The sequence below is a fragment of the Monodelphis domestica genome, chromosome 1, assembly GCF_027887165.1.
Source record: "Monodelphis domestica isolate mMonDom1 chromosome 1, mMonDom1.pri, whole genome shotgun sequence".
Classification (NCBI taxonomy): Eukaryota; Metazoa; Chordata; class Mammalia; order Didelphimorphia; family Didelphidae; genus Monodelphis; species Monodelphis domestica.
Window position 1 is genome coordinate 394,839,517 of NC_077227.1, and position 18,245 is coordinate 394,857,761.

The 18,245-nt window shown below is 35.6% G+C and overlaps 1 protein-coding gene and 1 non-coding gene across 9 annotated transcripts in view; one reads left to right on the forward strand and one right to left on the reverse strand.

Moving 5' to 3' along the window:
• Positions 1-18,245, forward strand: part of ITCH (itchy E3 ubiquitin protein ligase) — a 183,829-nt gene that overhangs the window by 103,663 nt on the left and 61,921 nt on the right. For all 8 annotated transcript variants that reach the window (XR_008915212.1, XM_007474219.3, XM_056811772.1 and 5 more), the window contains 5 exons: positions 2,525-2,649; positions 3,427-3,564; positions 5,189-5,231; positions 15,786-15,943; positions 17,174-17,393. Coding sequence is in view for 7 of the 8 variants with exons in the window: in XM_007474219.3 (XP_007474281.1) it covers positions 2,525-2,649; positions 3,427-3,564; positions 5,189-5,231; positions 15,786-15,943; positions 17,174-17,393 (684 nt within the window). In the remaining variant the exon portion in view is untranslated. The remainder of the gene's footprint in view (positions 1-2,524; positions 2,650-3,426; positions 3,565-5,188; positions 5,232-15,785; positions 15,944-17,173; positions 17,394-18,245) is intronic.
• Positions 14,370-14,462, reverse strand: TRNAI-UAU (transfer RNA isoleucine (anticodon UAU)). The gene is given in 2 exon segments: positions 14,370-14,405; positions 14,425-14,462. It is a non-coding gene; the product is annotated as a tRNA-Ile (tRNA).

Here is an 18,245-nt window from a genome sequence, read left to right on the forward strand (position 1 = left end):
ATAAATGCAGCCTTTTTTCTTAGTTCTCCTTTATTTTCCTCTTTTTCACTCTTTCTCCCTTTTCTTACCTTTTTAATCCTCTTTTCTCCTTTCTTATATTTCCCTATCTTTTTTTTAAGCTCTTCTCTCCTGGCTCCCTTTAATTTTTTGTCTTCAGCCTTTTTTCTTCTTATGCTCTTATTTTCCGTTGTTTTTCCATAGTCTTTCCCTTTCTTCTCCTTGCATGATTTAGTTGGAAGTGGTAGCAGTGACAATGTCATTACTATTGGGCAACACCCTTGGAGTTAGAATAACTTGAGTATGTGAAAAATATACATGACATAGGATAGATTCTCACCCTCCCTCTTGATTTAACTGAATGGGGAGATAGCCTAGTAACAGATAGGCTTCCCTATCTCTTTTTTTGGTTTTATGGTTTTATCAGCAACACATGTACATCTGGAGAGCTCTTACTAGATTACATTTCTATAAGATACCCACATCTTTAACTGAAGGGATTATGGCATATTCATAGCTTCAGCCTGAATGTCTTTTGTTACAGTCTCTTAGCTTAGATAGTACTTTATAAATTTGATTGCAACTAGATGTAAGTTAATTTAATTTTCTTTTTTATACTGGCACATCAGTATAGCACTCTAGAATAGAATTCCTCATATAAATAGTCTATTGCAGATCCTGGGCAAAAGGTATTAAATTATTATATAAAGGTTCCAGACCATTTTGCAAGGAGGCTAAAATTTAATAAAAAGCTCTATCATCTTGTAGTCTTTGGGGAATGATAAGACTAGAAGGGACCTTAGAAACTGTCTAGGTCAACATTTTTCAGGTGAGGAAAACTAAGGCATAAAAAAGTGACTTAAGTCAAGATTATGCTACTTCTGAGAAGCTAACCCAGTACTTGAACTTTTGACGCTAAGTCCATTGTTCTTCCATTTTACCATACTGTCTTTTTAAGCACTGAATTGAGATAGAATTTTAAAATTTCTGACATTGAGAACTACACAAAACAAGGAAAGAAAGCATAGCCAATGGTGGCTGGATCTAAGTAGTTTCAGGAATAAAGAAGAACCTAATTCATTCTTTCGATGAAGCATAACTGTTCTATACTTGAGGAAATATTTTAGGGGTTAGCTCAAAAGTTTTTATCCTGCATTTTTTAGGTCCAGTAAAGCAAATGTCTGAATTCTTTTCCATGTGAGGAAGATATAATAGGTTGTCTCTCTTATAATTTATTTGGCATAATCCAGAAATGATCATTTGTGGTGAAAACATTTTCTATTTGGAGGCAAGGATACATTAGGAAAGAAAAGGAGTATTTTTTTGGTTATTGTTTTTTTTAGTGTGATGCTCCAAATGATCACGAGAAAGTCCCTAGTAGATGTTAGAAAAATGACCTTGGAGTCAGAAAGAAGTAGATTTAAATTTCTTTCTCCAGCCCCTATTGGATATGTGACCCTGGGCAAGTAGAATAACTTTCCTGTGCTCCAAGCAGCTCCAAGACCCTACTTTTCTTACTAATCCACACATATGAGTGAGTACTTTAATCGGGAGTTATGGTTATGAAAGCTCAGAGGTAGACCATAGAAAGTGAGAGAATATGAAGTAAGAAATCATTTTTTTTTGCATGTGTTTTACTTAAAAATTTTAAAAAGGTGTAACATAATTAAACACAGTTGACCTTTAAAGTTTAAAAGTGGTTTCTTTGTCTCTTCTCCCTCAGAATTTAATTATATTTTCTGAAAAAGAGGTGGGAAGAAATGGTCAGATAGGGACAGACTTTTCAGAATTTGATTTTTTTCCCCTTTTCTTTCTCCTCCATAATTGTGCTCTCCCACAGTATTTTTTTTTCACTTACTACTTTATTTTTTTAAATTTTATTTAATTGATTAATTTAGACCATTTTCCCAGGATTACAAAGATCATGTTCTTTCCCTTCCCCCAACCCCTCCCATATCCCACACACAATTCCACTGGGTTTTACATGTGTCTTTGGTCAAGACCTAGTTCTATATTATTGATATTTGCACTAGGGTGATCATTTAGGGTTTATAACTTCAATCATATCCCCATTGACACATCCCAAAGTATTTTTTGAGATTGAAAAGTCAGGGCAGAGAGGTGGAACATAATATGAGGGAGGAGAATTGCCATGCTTTCTTGGTCACCTTCAGTGCAAGCAACTAGATTTTCTAGTGCATACCCCACATATAGTGAGTATCATTCTCTGATGGCAACCTTGCAGAATATAGTGCCTTCAAAGGCCCAGTGAAATTGTGTAAAAATTCAGGACATGTTGTAGCAATTTGTTGAAGGGAAAAAATATGTATTTTTGTTGGTGATTGATTTTCCAATGAAATTCTCCATAAAGGCTTTTAAAGTTTAGATACAGTCTAAATCCTTAAAATGCCAGGTGTATTATTAGTTGTATTTTATCATAGATATAAACTATAATTTATTTGTTCCAAGTCACAGTGTGCTGTTTAGTGAAGATTGTATTTTTCCTTCAATGTTTTTCTTCTTTTAGAATTGTCACACCTATCAGCAAATTAAATTTTCGTGTATGGAGTCATCAGACATTAAAATCCGATGTTTTACTGGGAAGTGCTGCTCTAGATATTCATGAAACGTTAAAATCAAATAATATGAAACGTATGTATGTAAATGAAAACTTACTGAACTTATATATACTTTTGTTACAGCCTATATGGAATTCCTACCAGACTTAAAAAACAACTTCTAATTGTTTCAAGCATGTCAGTGTTTACTTGGATATGGCTTTAACAGAAAGAAAAATCTTAATAAATTTAACACATCTTAAGGAAATGTTAAAGCTCTAAATTCAAAACAAATGTGCAAGTAATTGTTCAAAATAATACCAATCAGAAGATCGCTTGTATTTCTTGACTAAAACATTTCTTGAGTCTTCCTTGCCAATTGGATCTGAATAAGATAACTGAGATAAGCTTAAGATCTATGTAAAATCTGGTCTCATTTTTCTCTTTTAATTAAATTAATCGGATTTATCCTAATAAAAGAGCTTTAGTTTCATGCTTGCTCACATTATTTGGTGTCACTGGCATATGTGGAGAAAATTTTAAAAGATTAAATGATGACTTTTAAAATAGGGTATAAAAATGAAAACAAATGTTCATACTTTGCTATTCCTTGCTGGCCCAAGGAGTTTATAGCTTTCAGGCATTTATTTTTATTGTGCCCACAATGGTTTAAGGTATGACTTGCCAGGCTTATTCCAATCTTTTATTACACATATAATACATATTTTTATGTTGATTGAGAATGAGAATCACTTATCTAAGTAAATGAACAGTTTATATATGTCCACTTGATAGCTGTAATCTTGAAAATTTTAAATAGACTTTCAGTAAGATGATTGAAAGATAAAAAATACTTTTCTCTTTTCCTTAGTTGATGAAGTGATTGTGACATTACATCTTGTGGGTGACAAGGAGCCAACAGAAATCATAGGAGACCTGTCAGTTTGTCTTGATGGACTACAAGTAGATCCTGATATTCTAACAAATGGCTATGCCACATCTTCAGAAGGTAACTAATATGGAATAGTATAGGGCCTTTAGTTAGTCTTCTTCCAGCAAAGGATAATGATACCCTTTAACCTCTTGTAATTTTGCCATCATAACACATACATTAAAAAAATATTTTTTTATAAGAAATTGAAATTACTTTTCATGTTCTCCCTTTATTTTTCCTTCCACATATAGTTTCTATGGATTGTGAACTGATTGAGATAAGATAGTTTGGTTCAACATTGTTCCCTTTGGTTTTATTTTTATTTTTATTTTATTGTCTTTCTCATTTCCATTATCCTTATTGCTTTTCCAATCTTCACACATTTTTATAGTCAGAGGCATTTAGTTTTTATAAGTACCATGTAATGACATATGATTATTTTACTTTTTAGCATTAGTTATATTAACAAATAAACATAATTTGACTCTAAAATAATTGTATTTAAGTAGAACTTTTAAATCAGTTTTTACCTAGACTTCATTAATTTGTATTTTAGATAATACTTTTAATTAATTCTCTAGGCTAATGCCTAATTAAAGAAGAATTTGTTTATTATTTACCATGTTGGATTAGGTAATAGCTCTCCCTATCACTGGAGTTTGTCAAACAGAGGTTTTGATGATCACTTTTGAAAAATGTTAGAGAAAAGCTTCCTATTTCAGATAGGGGTTGGACTATAACTAGGTGATCTGTAAGGCCCCAATAAGATTCAGGAATTTCTGATTCTCTGGTTTTCTCAACCTACAGTGCACTTTTATATTTGTCACTTTTGTTACTAATAATGGAAATATAATTATTAAAAGCCTTTGGAGTGTCTAGAAAATGGCCTATTCTTAGCTAATACAGATTATAGTAATATAAATGTCATGATTATTTCTGAGTTGCTTTTTAAGTCTCATGTGAACTTCTTTACATTAAGTGCCTATGCAATAGCTGTTTTAGTAATATACATTATATGTGAATTTTCCTAAGACTTTTCTCTTCTTTATGTTATTAAGTATTTCTCCTAAAATAGGGAATTTTAAAGTACTAAACGAAACCCTACATAATAAAAACTAATTAATGGTCCGTATGACCAGAATTACTATGTTTACCCTGGCATTATAATCATTAATTGTTTTATAGTTGTCGTTGTTATGTACTTTGTTTATGTCATCCATTTCAGCTCCCTATAGCCTTTTTAATTTTTGGTTCTCAGCTGTTTTCTAGGTAATTGAGTATTAAGTAATCACTAGACAAAGTGACATAGTACTATTTATATCCTACTGGGATATAAAAGGATAATGGACTAGGTTTAAATTAAAACCAGAAATAACATGTTTTATAAAAGGTATGTAGAAATTTTGAATTCTTTAGCCCACACAAATACAGTATAACTCTTAAATGCAGTAGAAAATATTTTTATTAGATGTAAAATGTAGTAAGACTAATTCTGTTCAATGCGATCAATAAAGTCATTTAACTTTCCATTTAAATTAAATTATTTAAGTTAATAGTAGAATCTTGATCAGATATTAAAATATGTTCTATATCAGGAAGACTAAGTTTACATTTTGGTTACACGATCTTAAGCATGAAAAATATTTGAAAGCAATACTCTAATCTCATTGGGTTTTGTTTGTTTTTGCTGATGATAAAGGTAGTTCACAGAGTGATGATTCCAGAACCAGGAATGATACAAGGTAAGAAATATAACCTAAGTGTATAAGTGATTACTTGGATTGTAAAACTATACAAAGAAACATTAATATTGAAGCAATACACGACAGAACTCTGAAATAGGGCTCACACTAAAACAAATTAATTGAGTGCTAAAGATTAAAAGGGGGATGATTTCATATGAATATGGGTATACTTTGAAGGATGTATGACAGCTTACTGTGGATGTATGGGGTTAGAGGATGCCCAACTTTCTGTTGAAAAATTAGTTTTTGATATCAGATGGAGAGAGGGCAATGATTCAAGTACAGAATGGTAAATAAAGCAGCCATTATGTCCTATATTACTTTACTTAGAAAGAGAAATAGAAGTACCTTGTATAATATTTGAAAGTGCCATTTGTGATAAATTAAAGTTTATTAACTATGAGATTGAGTATAGGCAAAAAGAATTATCTTCTTGGCATTGGTTTACAGACTTATGTACATTTGTTCCTGTAAATTGCTATTGGAAGAGGTATGACTACATCAAGGGAACCTCATGCTCTGAGATTAAGATGCTAATAGTATCAAAATCTCTTTAATACGTTTTCAGTGGCTATTGGGTATAACAATAAGGAAAAGGTCTTGACTTTTACCATCAAGGGGAGGTTTATGATCTTATAAAAGAAGAAAAAAGAAATTTACCTGGCAAGAAAATATTGTTAAAGATGATTTTTAGATTCCATTGGTTCTCTTCATTTTCCTACATCTTGGCAAGCCACAGGTTAGTGTCTTGAGTTTCTTTAGTTTTGTAAAGCAAACAGGGATTTAAAGAATGCATGTTCAACAGATTGAGATGTAACACAATAAGGTCTCTAACGCTAATTGCCTTGTGGACTTCTTGCAGTGATTTGAATAATATTGATGTTATATTTAGGGAGAGTTTTCATGTTATTTGAATCGTTTGTTGAGATGATATTTAGAAGTTATACAATATTATTGCTACTTCTGAAACATTGCCACTTATAGGTTAATAAGCATGTCACCTTTTGGCAGCCTTTGGTTTTTGTGCATGGGTTCCTTAGATATTATTGGTATTCTCACATGGATGGAACCCAAATGGCCATGAGATTTTTAGTCTTTTATTTTAGTATGACATAGCAACTTCAGACTGTATGTAATAAATGTGGGAAAGTAAAAAAGGGTTAGACAGTTTATTTTATAGTTTCCTCATGGGAAATACAGAGTTTTGATCTAATTTCATCTTGCTAAAACTCTGTCGGTGACTTATTTTTCTTATCATACAGGGTTCAGTCATTGTATAGTACTGCTGATCTAGGAAAGTGATGGTGAACCTATGGCACAGGTGCCAAAGATGGCACTCATCACTCTCTGTGGGCATTCCCCTCCCCCTCTCCAAGTTCATTACTAGAAAGATAGAGGGACTTGGGTGAAGCTTCCCTCCTCCCCACCTCCACCACGTCTGAGGACATTTTTTCATATCTCCAACCCTCTGCCCAGCAGCCAATGGGAGCACACAGTGGGTAAGGTGGGTGGCTCACAGGTGGCAGTGCTGGAGGGGAGTAGAGTGCTTGGGCCTCTCCCCCTCTCTACACTTGCTGAGGACATTCTTCACTTCACCTGCCTCTCTGCCCAGCAGCCCAGTGGGAGCTCTTTTCCCCTCCCTTGTGTTGGGATAAGGGTGGAGGAGGGGCACAACATGCTGTTGGGAGGGCAGGCACCACACTCAGTCTGGGGGGTGGGGCCTGGTACTCTATCTCTAAAAGGTTTGCCATCACTGGTCTAGGAGAACTTGGCTGGATGAAATTGGATTAGTCATTACTTTGATCTGAGTTCTTAAATCTTTGAAAGTTTTTTCTCCCCTCTAGAATATTTTCCTTGTATAAATTGTTTTTGTTCTGCTCATTTCACTCCATATCAGTTCTTTACAACCAAGGATTTTTTAAAGTTTTCTCTTTTGTACCTTTTTATGCTGCAATAATATTCACAGTTTGTTCAGTGATTATCCAATTAATGGTTACCCCCCTTAGATTCTAGTTATTTTCTTTTTTCCCTTTTCCCTTTTAATACTCCTTTCAGAATGAAGATGTTGTTTTGCTTATACTTTATTCCCTTCTAAGTAATATCTTTCCCTTTAATCCTTGGTTTCTTCTGATTATCTTCCAGTTATTTTTATACCATACATTGTGTGTATCTATGTGTGTTTTCAATCTTTTGTGTCTGTTTTAGATAAGAGTGAGGTCTGTCTTATGCCTAACCCCCCCCCCCATATTTACAAACAGTTCTCTTTTCACTCATAACAATTATGAGAAATAGCATGTTTCACCCCTTTCTTCCTCCTTTCTGCAGTAAACTATTCTTCCTTTTACCTTCTCTTCTCTTAAAACCCTCAGAAAGGTACCAATGGACTTCCCAGGAAATCTCAAATTTTCTGACTATGGAATGGTTCTTAAGAAACATTTCTTTCTTCTCCCCATGTAACAATGTTAGCACTACATCATCATACAGCCCCTTCAGATTACTTAAATACCTTTTTAGGCTACTTTTGACTGAAATGCTTTAAGCTTCTCTGTTCCGATCAGCCTGTTTTCCTGCCCTATACGATAATATTACACTATTTAGGCTAAATTATCTTAGATTATAAGCCCTTTTGCCTTTTGAAATATTGAAATGTATACCAAGATCTCTTTTGGTTTTTAGTAGATAATTTCAGGTCCTATGTGATCCTGATTGTGGATTCTTACTGATTTTGGTGATGATCCCCTTTCTTATTGCCCTCATTCTTCTTTTGTTCAGTTTCAGAGTGGAAAAAAAATAATTTTTATGGTTTCCCATTGACTTTATCATTTCATCTGATCAAATTTCAGTTTTACTGTTGTAGGCATATGGAATAGTCTACTCCTATACAGGCAAAAATCTTTAATGAAAATCATGGAAGACTTTTGTTGACTTGTTAACCTTAACTTGGACATTGATGCTCATGAGAAAACATATGTTAAGTAATGTTATTTTTCCCAAGTTGATGCAGCTTAGTTATTGTTTAACTACACAAATATAAATAAAGTGATGATAGTTAACTTGGACAAAACAGGTAGGCAGACAATCACAATTGGCACCTATAAACCACAATTAAAAGCTCTAAAATGATTATGCTACTTGGCAGTATCCTGGGAAGAATAGTAGAATGACCAGTTTATATGTGTATACATAAAATTTTTGCTTTATGTAATTTGCATCACAGAAATTTTCCTTTACATAAGTGAAGAAATTCTGAAAGAAATCTGCATTCCAAACAGACACCTATGTTACCCGTACCATACTGTACTGTACTGTACTCTCTCTTTCCTCTTCTGTCCTTGTCTTGGCACTCTCAACCTCCATTAAAAAAAAAAAAAGACCCTAAAAAAGATCTCAGGGGAGCTAAGGTGTCTCAGTGGATTGAGAGCCAAGCCTAGAGATCCTGGTTTCAAATTTTGACCTCAGACACTTCCAAGCTGTGTGACCCTGGGCAAGTCACTTAACCCTCATTACCTAACCCTTACTGCTCTTCTTACAACTAGTACACAGTATAGATTCTAAGATGAAAAGTAAGATTTGAAAAAAAAAACAAACCTCCAAGCGAAAGTGGAGCTAATGATATTGTTGCCTCTGTGGGCATCTTACCCCTTGTGCCTGTTTTTCTAATCTTTCACTCTTGGGTATGGTGCCTCTGTCCTTGGCCCCTGTACCTATTCTCTCCTGTCTTTGTCCATATCTGACCCCTATATGTCTGTTCCTGCATGTTCTTCAACTCAGTTCCAGTAAGGCCCCCTGGTGCCTGGCCCTGGACATCCCAGTGTTCCTCTTCCTGCATTTCTTTCTTTATCCCCCACCTGCACAAATCCTTGAATTGTGTGTGGGATTCCCTCCCGACACCCAACCCTTGCCTGCCTGCCTCCCTCCTTTCTCCACATCCATAGGCAAATTCTCATAATATAAAAATTACGTATAAGTCTGTGGAACATCCATAAAGTGACAATTGTGTTTGTGCATGCATGCATGTGTGTGGTATATGTATACTGGAATGATGAGATAGTCAACATTAACTCAATTAGGAGAACATCAAAGCTTTTAGAGAAGAAAGTTTATAAAGCTCTAGAGATCTTAAAGTTATTCAGCATTTGCAAAGTTACTCAGTACTTGAAAAGACCATTGACTGTAAAATATGACAACAGGTCAGTTAAGGATTGATTTATATTACCACTGTGACAAGAGTTAGCATTGTTAAATAAATGTTAGCTATTTTTAGTTAAAATGTAATCAAAATAGTGCTGGAAACTTAGAAATATATGTTTCTGTAGAAAGGTAGACTCTGCGTTTTTACACTTTTATGTTTTGGAAAGCATATTTATTATGTTATCTCATGTCATGTAAGAGGGTTTGAACAGATTTGAATACCCCCATTTAAATTTCCTATCATATAATTTGCTGCCAATTTTTGAATATCAAGTTTAACAAGAGCAAATGATGCTGTGGATTTATTCTAGCTTCCATAGAAAGCTCTCCCTTAATCAGTTTTCATCCCTTTGTTTTTCCCACTGCTATACACCCATCTGTGTGAATTGTTTCCCAGTTATAAGTAGAAAAGGGCACTTAAGGTTTAAAGATTTTCAAACATGTGCATGTTAGTTTAGAAATAAGGTTGTTGGAGGTGGCTGGTTAATCAGTGGATTGAGAGCCAGACCTAGAGATGGGAGGTCCTAGGTTCAAATCTGGCCTCAAGACACTTCCTAGCTGTATGACCCTGGGCAAGTCACTTAATCCCCATTGCCTAGCCCTTACCACTCATCTGCCTTGGAACCAATACATAGTATTGATTCTATGATGGAACATAAGAGTTTTTAAAAAAGAAAGAAGGTTGTTTCTGAAAATCACCTCCAATTACTTTGACTCTTACCTCTCTATCCCACATCTCATTCTCTCCACCCCCATATTGGCAGCCTCTTAACTGAACTGATTAGGTCTTTGCCAGATTGATGTCTGTCATTATCCATTGATAATTCCTGTCTAGAGAATTTACATACTTTTATGGAATTCTTAATTTTTTAAAAAATCATGCTTTGTCGTGGCATAAATCTAATCTTAGTACATATCCTGATAATTTTCATAATGTGCTTGAATAGCTTATATTTTTCAGTTATCTTCTGTTTTTTTTAAGTCACTATTACATTCCAAGAAAGTTAATACTTGAACCTCTAAAGTTTTTTTAGACAGCATTATTCTTAGATACATTATAGCATGTAAATGCTTTACTCTATTTTCATTTCTAAATATGCTTCTGTTAAGTTTTAGGCTGATATATTTCTGTTTTAGATATTAAACTTATAGATATCAAGAATCTTTATGCTTAAATATGGGTAGTGTCTTAATACATAATAGAACATAATTAGAATACTTCTCCACAGGGTGATTTTAGAATCCTCTTCTGTGTTAGGTAAAATTCCATTGTACACGTTAATTTTGAATAAGAAAATCATAGTGTTGTACTTCCTTACATTTTGTCTTAGAAGAAACAATAAATGAGCCCAAATTAATTAGACCAGATTTAGATTTCTCTTATTGTTTTATGTGATATAAAGGAATTGAAAGCTTTCAAAGCACAAGTACAGATATACTATGAAATAATCTATCCCATTACATTTAATTTTACAAATATGCAATTCACAAGGGAAATAAGTTGGATCAGTGAAAATTCAGATATCTAGATTTTGACAATTTTTTTTCTATTTTAGCTGCTTATCATTTTTGTTCTATTGATAACTCAGACCTTTCTAATGATTTCTTTCTCTGGACATTAGAAATGTTAAAAAAAAAAAGTTTTAATTGTTAAACTTTAGGTTTTATTTTATTTTTTTTTCTAGCTTTATTTTGATTCTTGTACTCATAAGAGAAGTTACACTTCGTGAATGAGTTTATGAAGCACCACTGTGTTCCAGGCCTTAAGATAAACCCTAGAGATGCAAAGAAAGATAAGAGAAAGGGCCTACTTTCAAGGAACTTACAGTCTAATTGGAAAAATAACAAATATATGCAAACAGGTTGTATAAAGATTAAATAGAAGGGAAGGCTTCTTGTAGGTGGATTTTAGGTTGCTTTTAAGGAAGTTGGGACTGTTAGGAGGCAGAGATGAAGAGGAGAGAGAACATTGCAGGCGTGAAATGTTTTTTCCCCAGAACCAATAGGTAGAGTATATGGTTCATGGGACAGCAAAGGAGGCCAGTGTCGTGGTTTCTGAACACTTGGGATTGGGATGTGTATATGGTATAAGAAGACTGGTTTGGGGGTTTGGGCTTTAAATGCCAAACAGAAGATTTTATATTTGATCTTGGAAGTAATAGAGAATTGTCAGAGTTTATGAAATATGAGGGTGGCATAGTTGGAACACTTTAGGAAGAGAACTTTGGTGATCAATGAGGAATGGCCTAGAGTGGAGACAGATTTGTGGAAAGCACACCAGCCAGCACACTATGGTAGGAGTCTAGGCCTGAGGTGATGAGGAACTTATACCAAGGTGGTGATAGTGTCAAAGGAAAGAAAAGGATATATACAAGGGATGTTGCAAAGATGAAATTATAAAGGCTTGGCATCAGATTGTTTGGTGGAGGAGGTGAAAGATAGTGAGGGGTTGAGGATGTCAGGCTGAGAGATTTGGAGGATTGTTATGCCCTCCAAAGTAATAGGGAAGTCTGGAAGAGAGGAGTGTTTAGTGGAAATTTTAATGAATTTAGGTTTGAACATGTTATATTTAAGGTATTTAGAAGACATCTAGTTTGAAATGTCTGAAAGGAAGTTAGAGATGTGAGACTTGGGGTCAGCAGAGAGGTTAGGACAGTTAGCGAGATTTAGTAATTATCAGCATAGAAGTAATAATTAAATCCATGGAAGCTAATAAGATCACCAAATGAAATAGAATAGAGAGAGAAGAGGACCCAGGATAGAATTTTTGTGATACCCACAAAATTAGTGGACCTGACCTAGATAAGGATACAGCAGAGAAGAATGAGATAGAGTAGTCAGATAGGTAACAGGAGAACCAGGAGAAAGTGGTTTCCTGAAAACCTAGAGTAAGGAAGAGAGGAAGATCAATAATGTCAAAGGCTTCAGACAGGTCAAGAAGAAAGAATTAAGAAAATATCATTGGCAACTTGTGGAGAGAACAATTTTTGTTGAATGATGAAGTAGGAGGCCATATTGTAGAGAGCTAAGAAGGAGAGTGTGAGAAGACGAAATACTTGCATCTATTGTAAATGATCTTTTCAATTAGTTTAGCCAAAAAAGATAGAAGAGACACAGGATGATAGTAGTTATAAAAGAATCAAGTGAGAGTTTTTTGAGGATGAGGAAGACATGAACATGTTTGTAGACAATTAGAAAGGAACCCATAGAAATGGAGAGACTGAAGATAAGTGAGAAAGTAGAAATGACAGGGGACAATCCATTAGAAAAGAGGGAACCTTGGGAATGGGATCACTTGTGCATGTGCAGTAGAGGGGTTTGTCTTGGCAGGGCCATCTCTTCTTATGAGACAGGTGAAGGAGATAGGAGCTGGATGCTTCTGAATGACATGAGACGATACAAGGAAAAGAAGGAATTTATGGCAAATGACTAATTTTCAGTAAAGTATGAAGCCAAAATTCACACCTGAGAGTGGAAGGAGGGAAGTCATTGAGATTTGAGGGCTGATGGAAAGGTTTGAAAATTCTGCTTTTGCTATGAAGACTAGGATAGTGAATTGATAAGAAAGCTATAAAAGGATGACTTAGTAGCAGTGAAAGCCTTCTTGTGGTTTTGAGACTTGAAGGAAGCCAGGGAAGCTAGGAGGGAGAGTTTCAGATGGGGGAAAGGATAGCAAGTGAAGATGTCTGAAGTGAGGAGATAGAGTAGCTAGTGTGAGGAACAGAAAAGAAACCAATTTGACAGTCCTTGTTACATAGTATAGACTTAATAAATGTTCGTCGACTGAATTGTTAAATGTGGTGGAATGTAAGAAGACTGAAAATGTAGGAATGAGCCAGGTTAAGGGGATCTTTAAATGACAAACAGCAGATTCTACATTTGATCTTGGAAGCAATATGGAACTGTTGGAGTTGATTGAATAGAAGAGTGACATGGCTAGACTTCTATTTTAGAAAGATCAATTTGACGACTAGTTGTAAGACCAGTTTAGGGTGAGACAAGAAACTTGATATAGTGAAACCAACCAAAAGGCTATTTCAATAGTCCAAACATTCAGGGATGAGAGTTTGCATAGACCAGGGTTATGGCATTGTCAGAGGAGAGGAGAGGGGCATATAAAGAAATATTACAGCAGAACTTGACAACAGATTGGTTGGGGGTAGGGTGATAAGAATAAAGAATTGAGGATGACACCTAGCTTTTGAGACTGAGGTTGGTAGAACCCTTAACAGTAATGGGGAGGGAGGTATAGCTAGATGGTTTAGTAGATTGAGAAACAGGCCTAGAGACAGGAGGTCTTTGGTTCAAATCTGACCTTCAGACACTTCCTAGCTGTGTGACTCTGGGCTAGTCACTTAACCCCCAATGCCTGGTCCTTACCACTCTTCTGCCTTGGAAATAATACACATAGTATTGATTCTAGAAGGTGAGAAAAAAGATAAATCAGAGAATGGTTGTGGTAAGAACACAAGCTTGATCAGGGCTATTTATGAATATAAAGGGATTTGTCTTGACAGGGATAAAGATCATTTCTTCATATGAGCAGAATGAGAAAGATACCTTAGTGATGTGAGATGAAGAGGAGTGGGGAAGAGGAAGCTCTTTGTACATGACCTAAACTCTTTTTAAAATCCAATTTCTACGATACCTTTGACTTTTCTATTATATTAGCCATATAGTTTATTTTCTTTTTCCCATGCACATTTCTTTCTTTCTTTTTTTAAACCCTTACCTTCTGTTTTGGAGTCAATACTGTGTATTGGCTCCAAGACAGAAGAGTGGTAAGGGCTAGGCAATGGGGGTCAAGTGACTTGCCCAGGGTCACACAGCTGGGAAGTGTCTGAGGTCACATTTGAAGTCAGGACCTCCCATCTCTAGGCCTGGCTCTCAATCCACTGAGCTACCCAGCTGCCCCCAAAATGAGAATGGCGCACAAAAGGGATGTGCTCTAGGTGAGGCTCGAACTCACAACCTCAGCATCACTCTGCCTGTACTGCTGTATAAGTACCGCGCGCTAACCGATTGCGCCACTGGAGCTCCTCCCATGCACATTTCTAAAATCCAGTCTGTCTTTTTCCTGATCAGCCTTTATTTCCAAAATTTTAGAGTGATATAATTTTAAAAATAAGTTTCTTTTGTTCTCTTTTTTCACACATTATCATAGTTTATCCCAAATATTTATCTCACTCCTGCCCCTTCTCTCTCCTAGAGAACCAGCCCATATAATAAATAACTTTTGAGAGGGGGGGGAAATCCAAAGCCAGTACAATTGATCAGTACATTGAAAAAGTCTGAAAAAATGTGTAATGTGTAACACTTATGGACTTCCCACTGCCACAAAGGGATGGATTGGGCATGTCCTTTCATATCTCTTCATTAGAGTCCTGCTTGATAGTCATAATTTTGATTTTTCTATGTGCAGTTCTTTCCATTTACATTTGTTCTAGTCTGTGTACGTTGTTTTCTTGACTCTGTGTACTTCACTCTATCAGTTCAAGTAGATCTTTCTGTGTATCTCTGTATTCATCATATACATCATTTCTCATAGCACAGTAGTATTTCATTACATTCATATACCATACTTTGTTTAGCCCTTCCACAGCTGATGGTCATCTGCTTTGTTTCCAATTTGTAACCATCACTAAAAGGTCTGCTATAAGTGTTTTGGTGGCTATGGGGATGTTTTTCTTATCAGTGACTTCCTTTGGATATAATCCCAGTAATGGAGTCTTTGATTCAAAGGGTATGGACATTGTAGTCACTTTATTTGCATAGAGTAATAGAATTTTAAAGCTAAAGAAGAATGAATTCAGCTAGTCAGTTTTCAAATGGAGAAATTGAGACCCAGGAAAATAGTATTGTGCTTTTAGGGGAAGGTAGCTAGTTAATAGTAAACCTAGGACTTCCATCCTGACTACACTTGGGTTTTTTCCATCATGCTGGCTTCCTCCATTATGTTGCTTGATTCTACTGTATATTTGTTTTTCACTTTCTCTTGTTCTTTACGGATCCTTAATTAGTACATCAGGATCTTTAAATAGATCTCCAAGCCAATTACATTCACCACAACTCCTTGGTTTACCATACTCCCTTTTCCAGTTTTTGCTTGTGTGATTCAAGGCTGGTAGGGAGAACCCAACTAATCAAAATCCTCAGTCTATTTGCTGATAAGGTCATCTTACCTGGAAATTGGCCTTTATTTTTATAAGAAGACTCCTTAATTCAAAAAAATAAACTGTCCAAATATATTTGATAAGGTTAATTTGAAATGAATAATCTTACCTGTAGAGCAATAAGATTTTAGTCCTGTCATAGTTTGCAAGATTTTCTTCTGTTCCTTCTCCCTCACCTTTCACTCAGATCAAATACAAATGGACCTGAAAATGCTGAGGAACCAGGATGCAGTGATAATAGGAAGGTCAATGGCAGCAGTTCTCCATCACTCACAAATGGAGGTTTTAAACCTTCTAGGCCTCCAAGACCTTCAAGGCCACCTCCTCCTACTCCCCGTCGACCAGGTTGGTATTTGTAAAAAGAGACATCTAGGATGAGCCATTCATCTTATGACTTGATGATTATAATCTTTATTATTATTTTGTTCTATTTTAAATTGCTTATTCAGGTGAACATCAATAAAACTATCATTTCTGGGGTTTTGGGAGTGTGGTCTTGTCTGCATTTTTTTCATGTGCATTTTTTGACAAGGATAATTTTTCCATACCCAGCCATGAGATATTTAGTAGCCTTTCCATCACTTGGGTTGTTGACATTTTTTACAGCTAGTCATCCATGAAAGATGACAATAGCATTTGCATTATGTCTTGATGGTGAAAATGTAGATGGTACCTTTTGCTAAGATATACTTCATGGCAATTAGATTCAATAAATTATGTTGTATAGGATATTACTATTCTGATACCATTTGGACTATAAAAAAGTCTAAAGGGGCCTAAAAGGAATAAATGTCTCTGGAGATCCCTTCTACCTTTTAGATTCTGTAATCTAAAACTTGGCACAGCTCCACAGTTGTCAGATAATTGAGTCTGTTGGCTTATTCTTCTGATGTGACTTTATATTGGGTAAATGGCAAATGACACATATATCGAAAAGTCCCGAATGATCACATTTTAAAACAAAAAAGGCCTGTAAATTTGTCCATTAAAATCTTGATTTAGAGGCATGTATAGGTTTGTAAAACAAGTAAAGTTTAATATTTTTTCTGCATGTAAACTGATATAGTAGAAAGAGCATTGAGTTCAGAGGAACTGATTTCAAATCCTGTCTCTCTTTACTTAAGAAAATAACTTAAATTCCCCGCCCTTGCATCTGGACTATATGGCCTCTCAGATCCCTTTAAGCTCTGAACCTGTCATCCTATAATTCATTTCATGAATTTTTAAGGTTACTTTTTTAAAAATAAATTTCTTTATGTTTGGACTTAGCCAACTTTTTTTTTTTAACCCTTACCTTCTGTCTTGGAGTCAATACTGTGTATTGGCTCCAAGGCAGAAGAGTGGTAAGGGCTAGGCAATGGGGGTCAAGTGACTTGCCCAGGGTCACACATCTGGGAGGTGTCTGAGGCCAGATTTGAACCTAGGACCTCCCATCTCTAGGCCTGGCTCTTAATCCACTGAGCTACCCAGCTGTCCCCACTTAGCCAACTTTTAAAAAATCAGAATTGTATTTTTAATTTAGAGGAAAATTAAGAATGACACCTTTTAAAATTTTCTCACCTAATCCAACTATAGCATCTGTCAATGGTTCTCCTGCACCATCTGAAACTCCTGTATCTAGTACAGATTCATCACCTTCAACAAGTATGAGTGTAATTCCCGAAGGAGCAACAGCTGGAACATCAGTTCCTACCACTGTGGCTTTAACAACACCTCCAACTTCTAGACAAGTGCAGTCAGTAAATTCTGCTTCTCAACAACTCAATACAGTTAATCAAGGTCCTCTTCCGCCTGGGTGAGTATCCTAATGTTGTAAATTTAGATTTATTTTGCATCTATTTCTTTTGAATGTACTATATAGGAAAGGAAAAAATGTGTTTTAAATAACTTATTGTTGTGTGCCTTTGAGTAGTATCATCCAAAGCTTTTGGGTTTGGATTGAAACTGACCTTTGACAACTCCAAATTATGAAGACTCAAAGAGACACCAAGTCAAATATGAAATTTCGGGGGGGGGGGGGGGGGGGTTCCTGTTGTGAGACAGTCCAAAGAAATCTTCCACATCCAATTCAATGAGCTACTTGGAATCTGAGGATTCAGATAAACAGTCCCTTTGTCAAACTGAGTTATAAATAAGTAAACATGGCTTCCCTTTATTTTCTATAAGACATAACCATTGACTTCTAGATTTGAGAAATCCTTAAAGAATTCTTTTGGGGTCTCAGAGACTTCCAGCTCAGTAGGGAGAAAAGTTCTTTTATTGCCCAAAGGGCTCACATTTGGATTTAAATTAATCCACCCTGGGAATAAAGTTAACTCACTTTGCCCTCAGTTTGTATCCTAGCATCCTGATTCACTGCAGCCCTGGGAGAGGTAGGAGTATAAGGAGTTAACTCAAGTTGTCCCCAGTCTACATCCTAGCATCCTGGCCTACAATGGTCTTCCCCTTAGCTTCAAAGAAAAATTCACATCCCTTCATCCTTACTGCTAAGCAGAGAGGGCCTCATCACAACAAAAAAAGCACTACCCTGAGGATTCCTCTTCTGCTGCCCATCATCCTTCTCTACTTTCTGACATCCTTCTTCCCCTGCTGCTAACTATCTTCCTCTGCTGTTATCCATCATCCTTCTTTCTTTGCTGCTCATCAT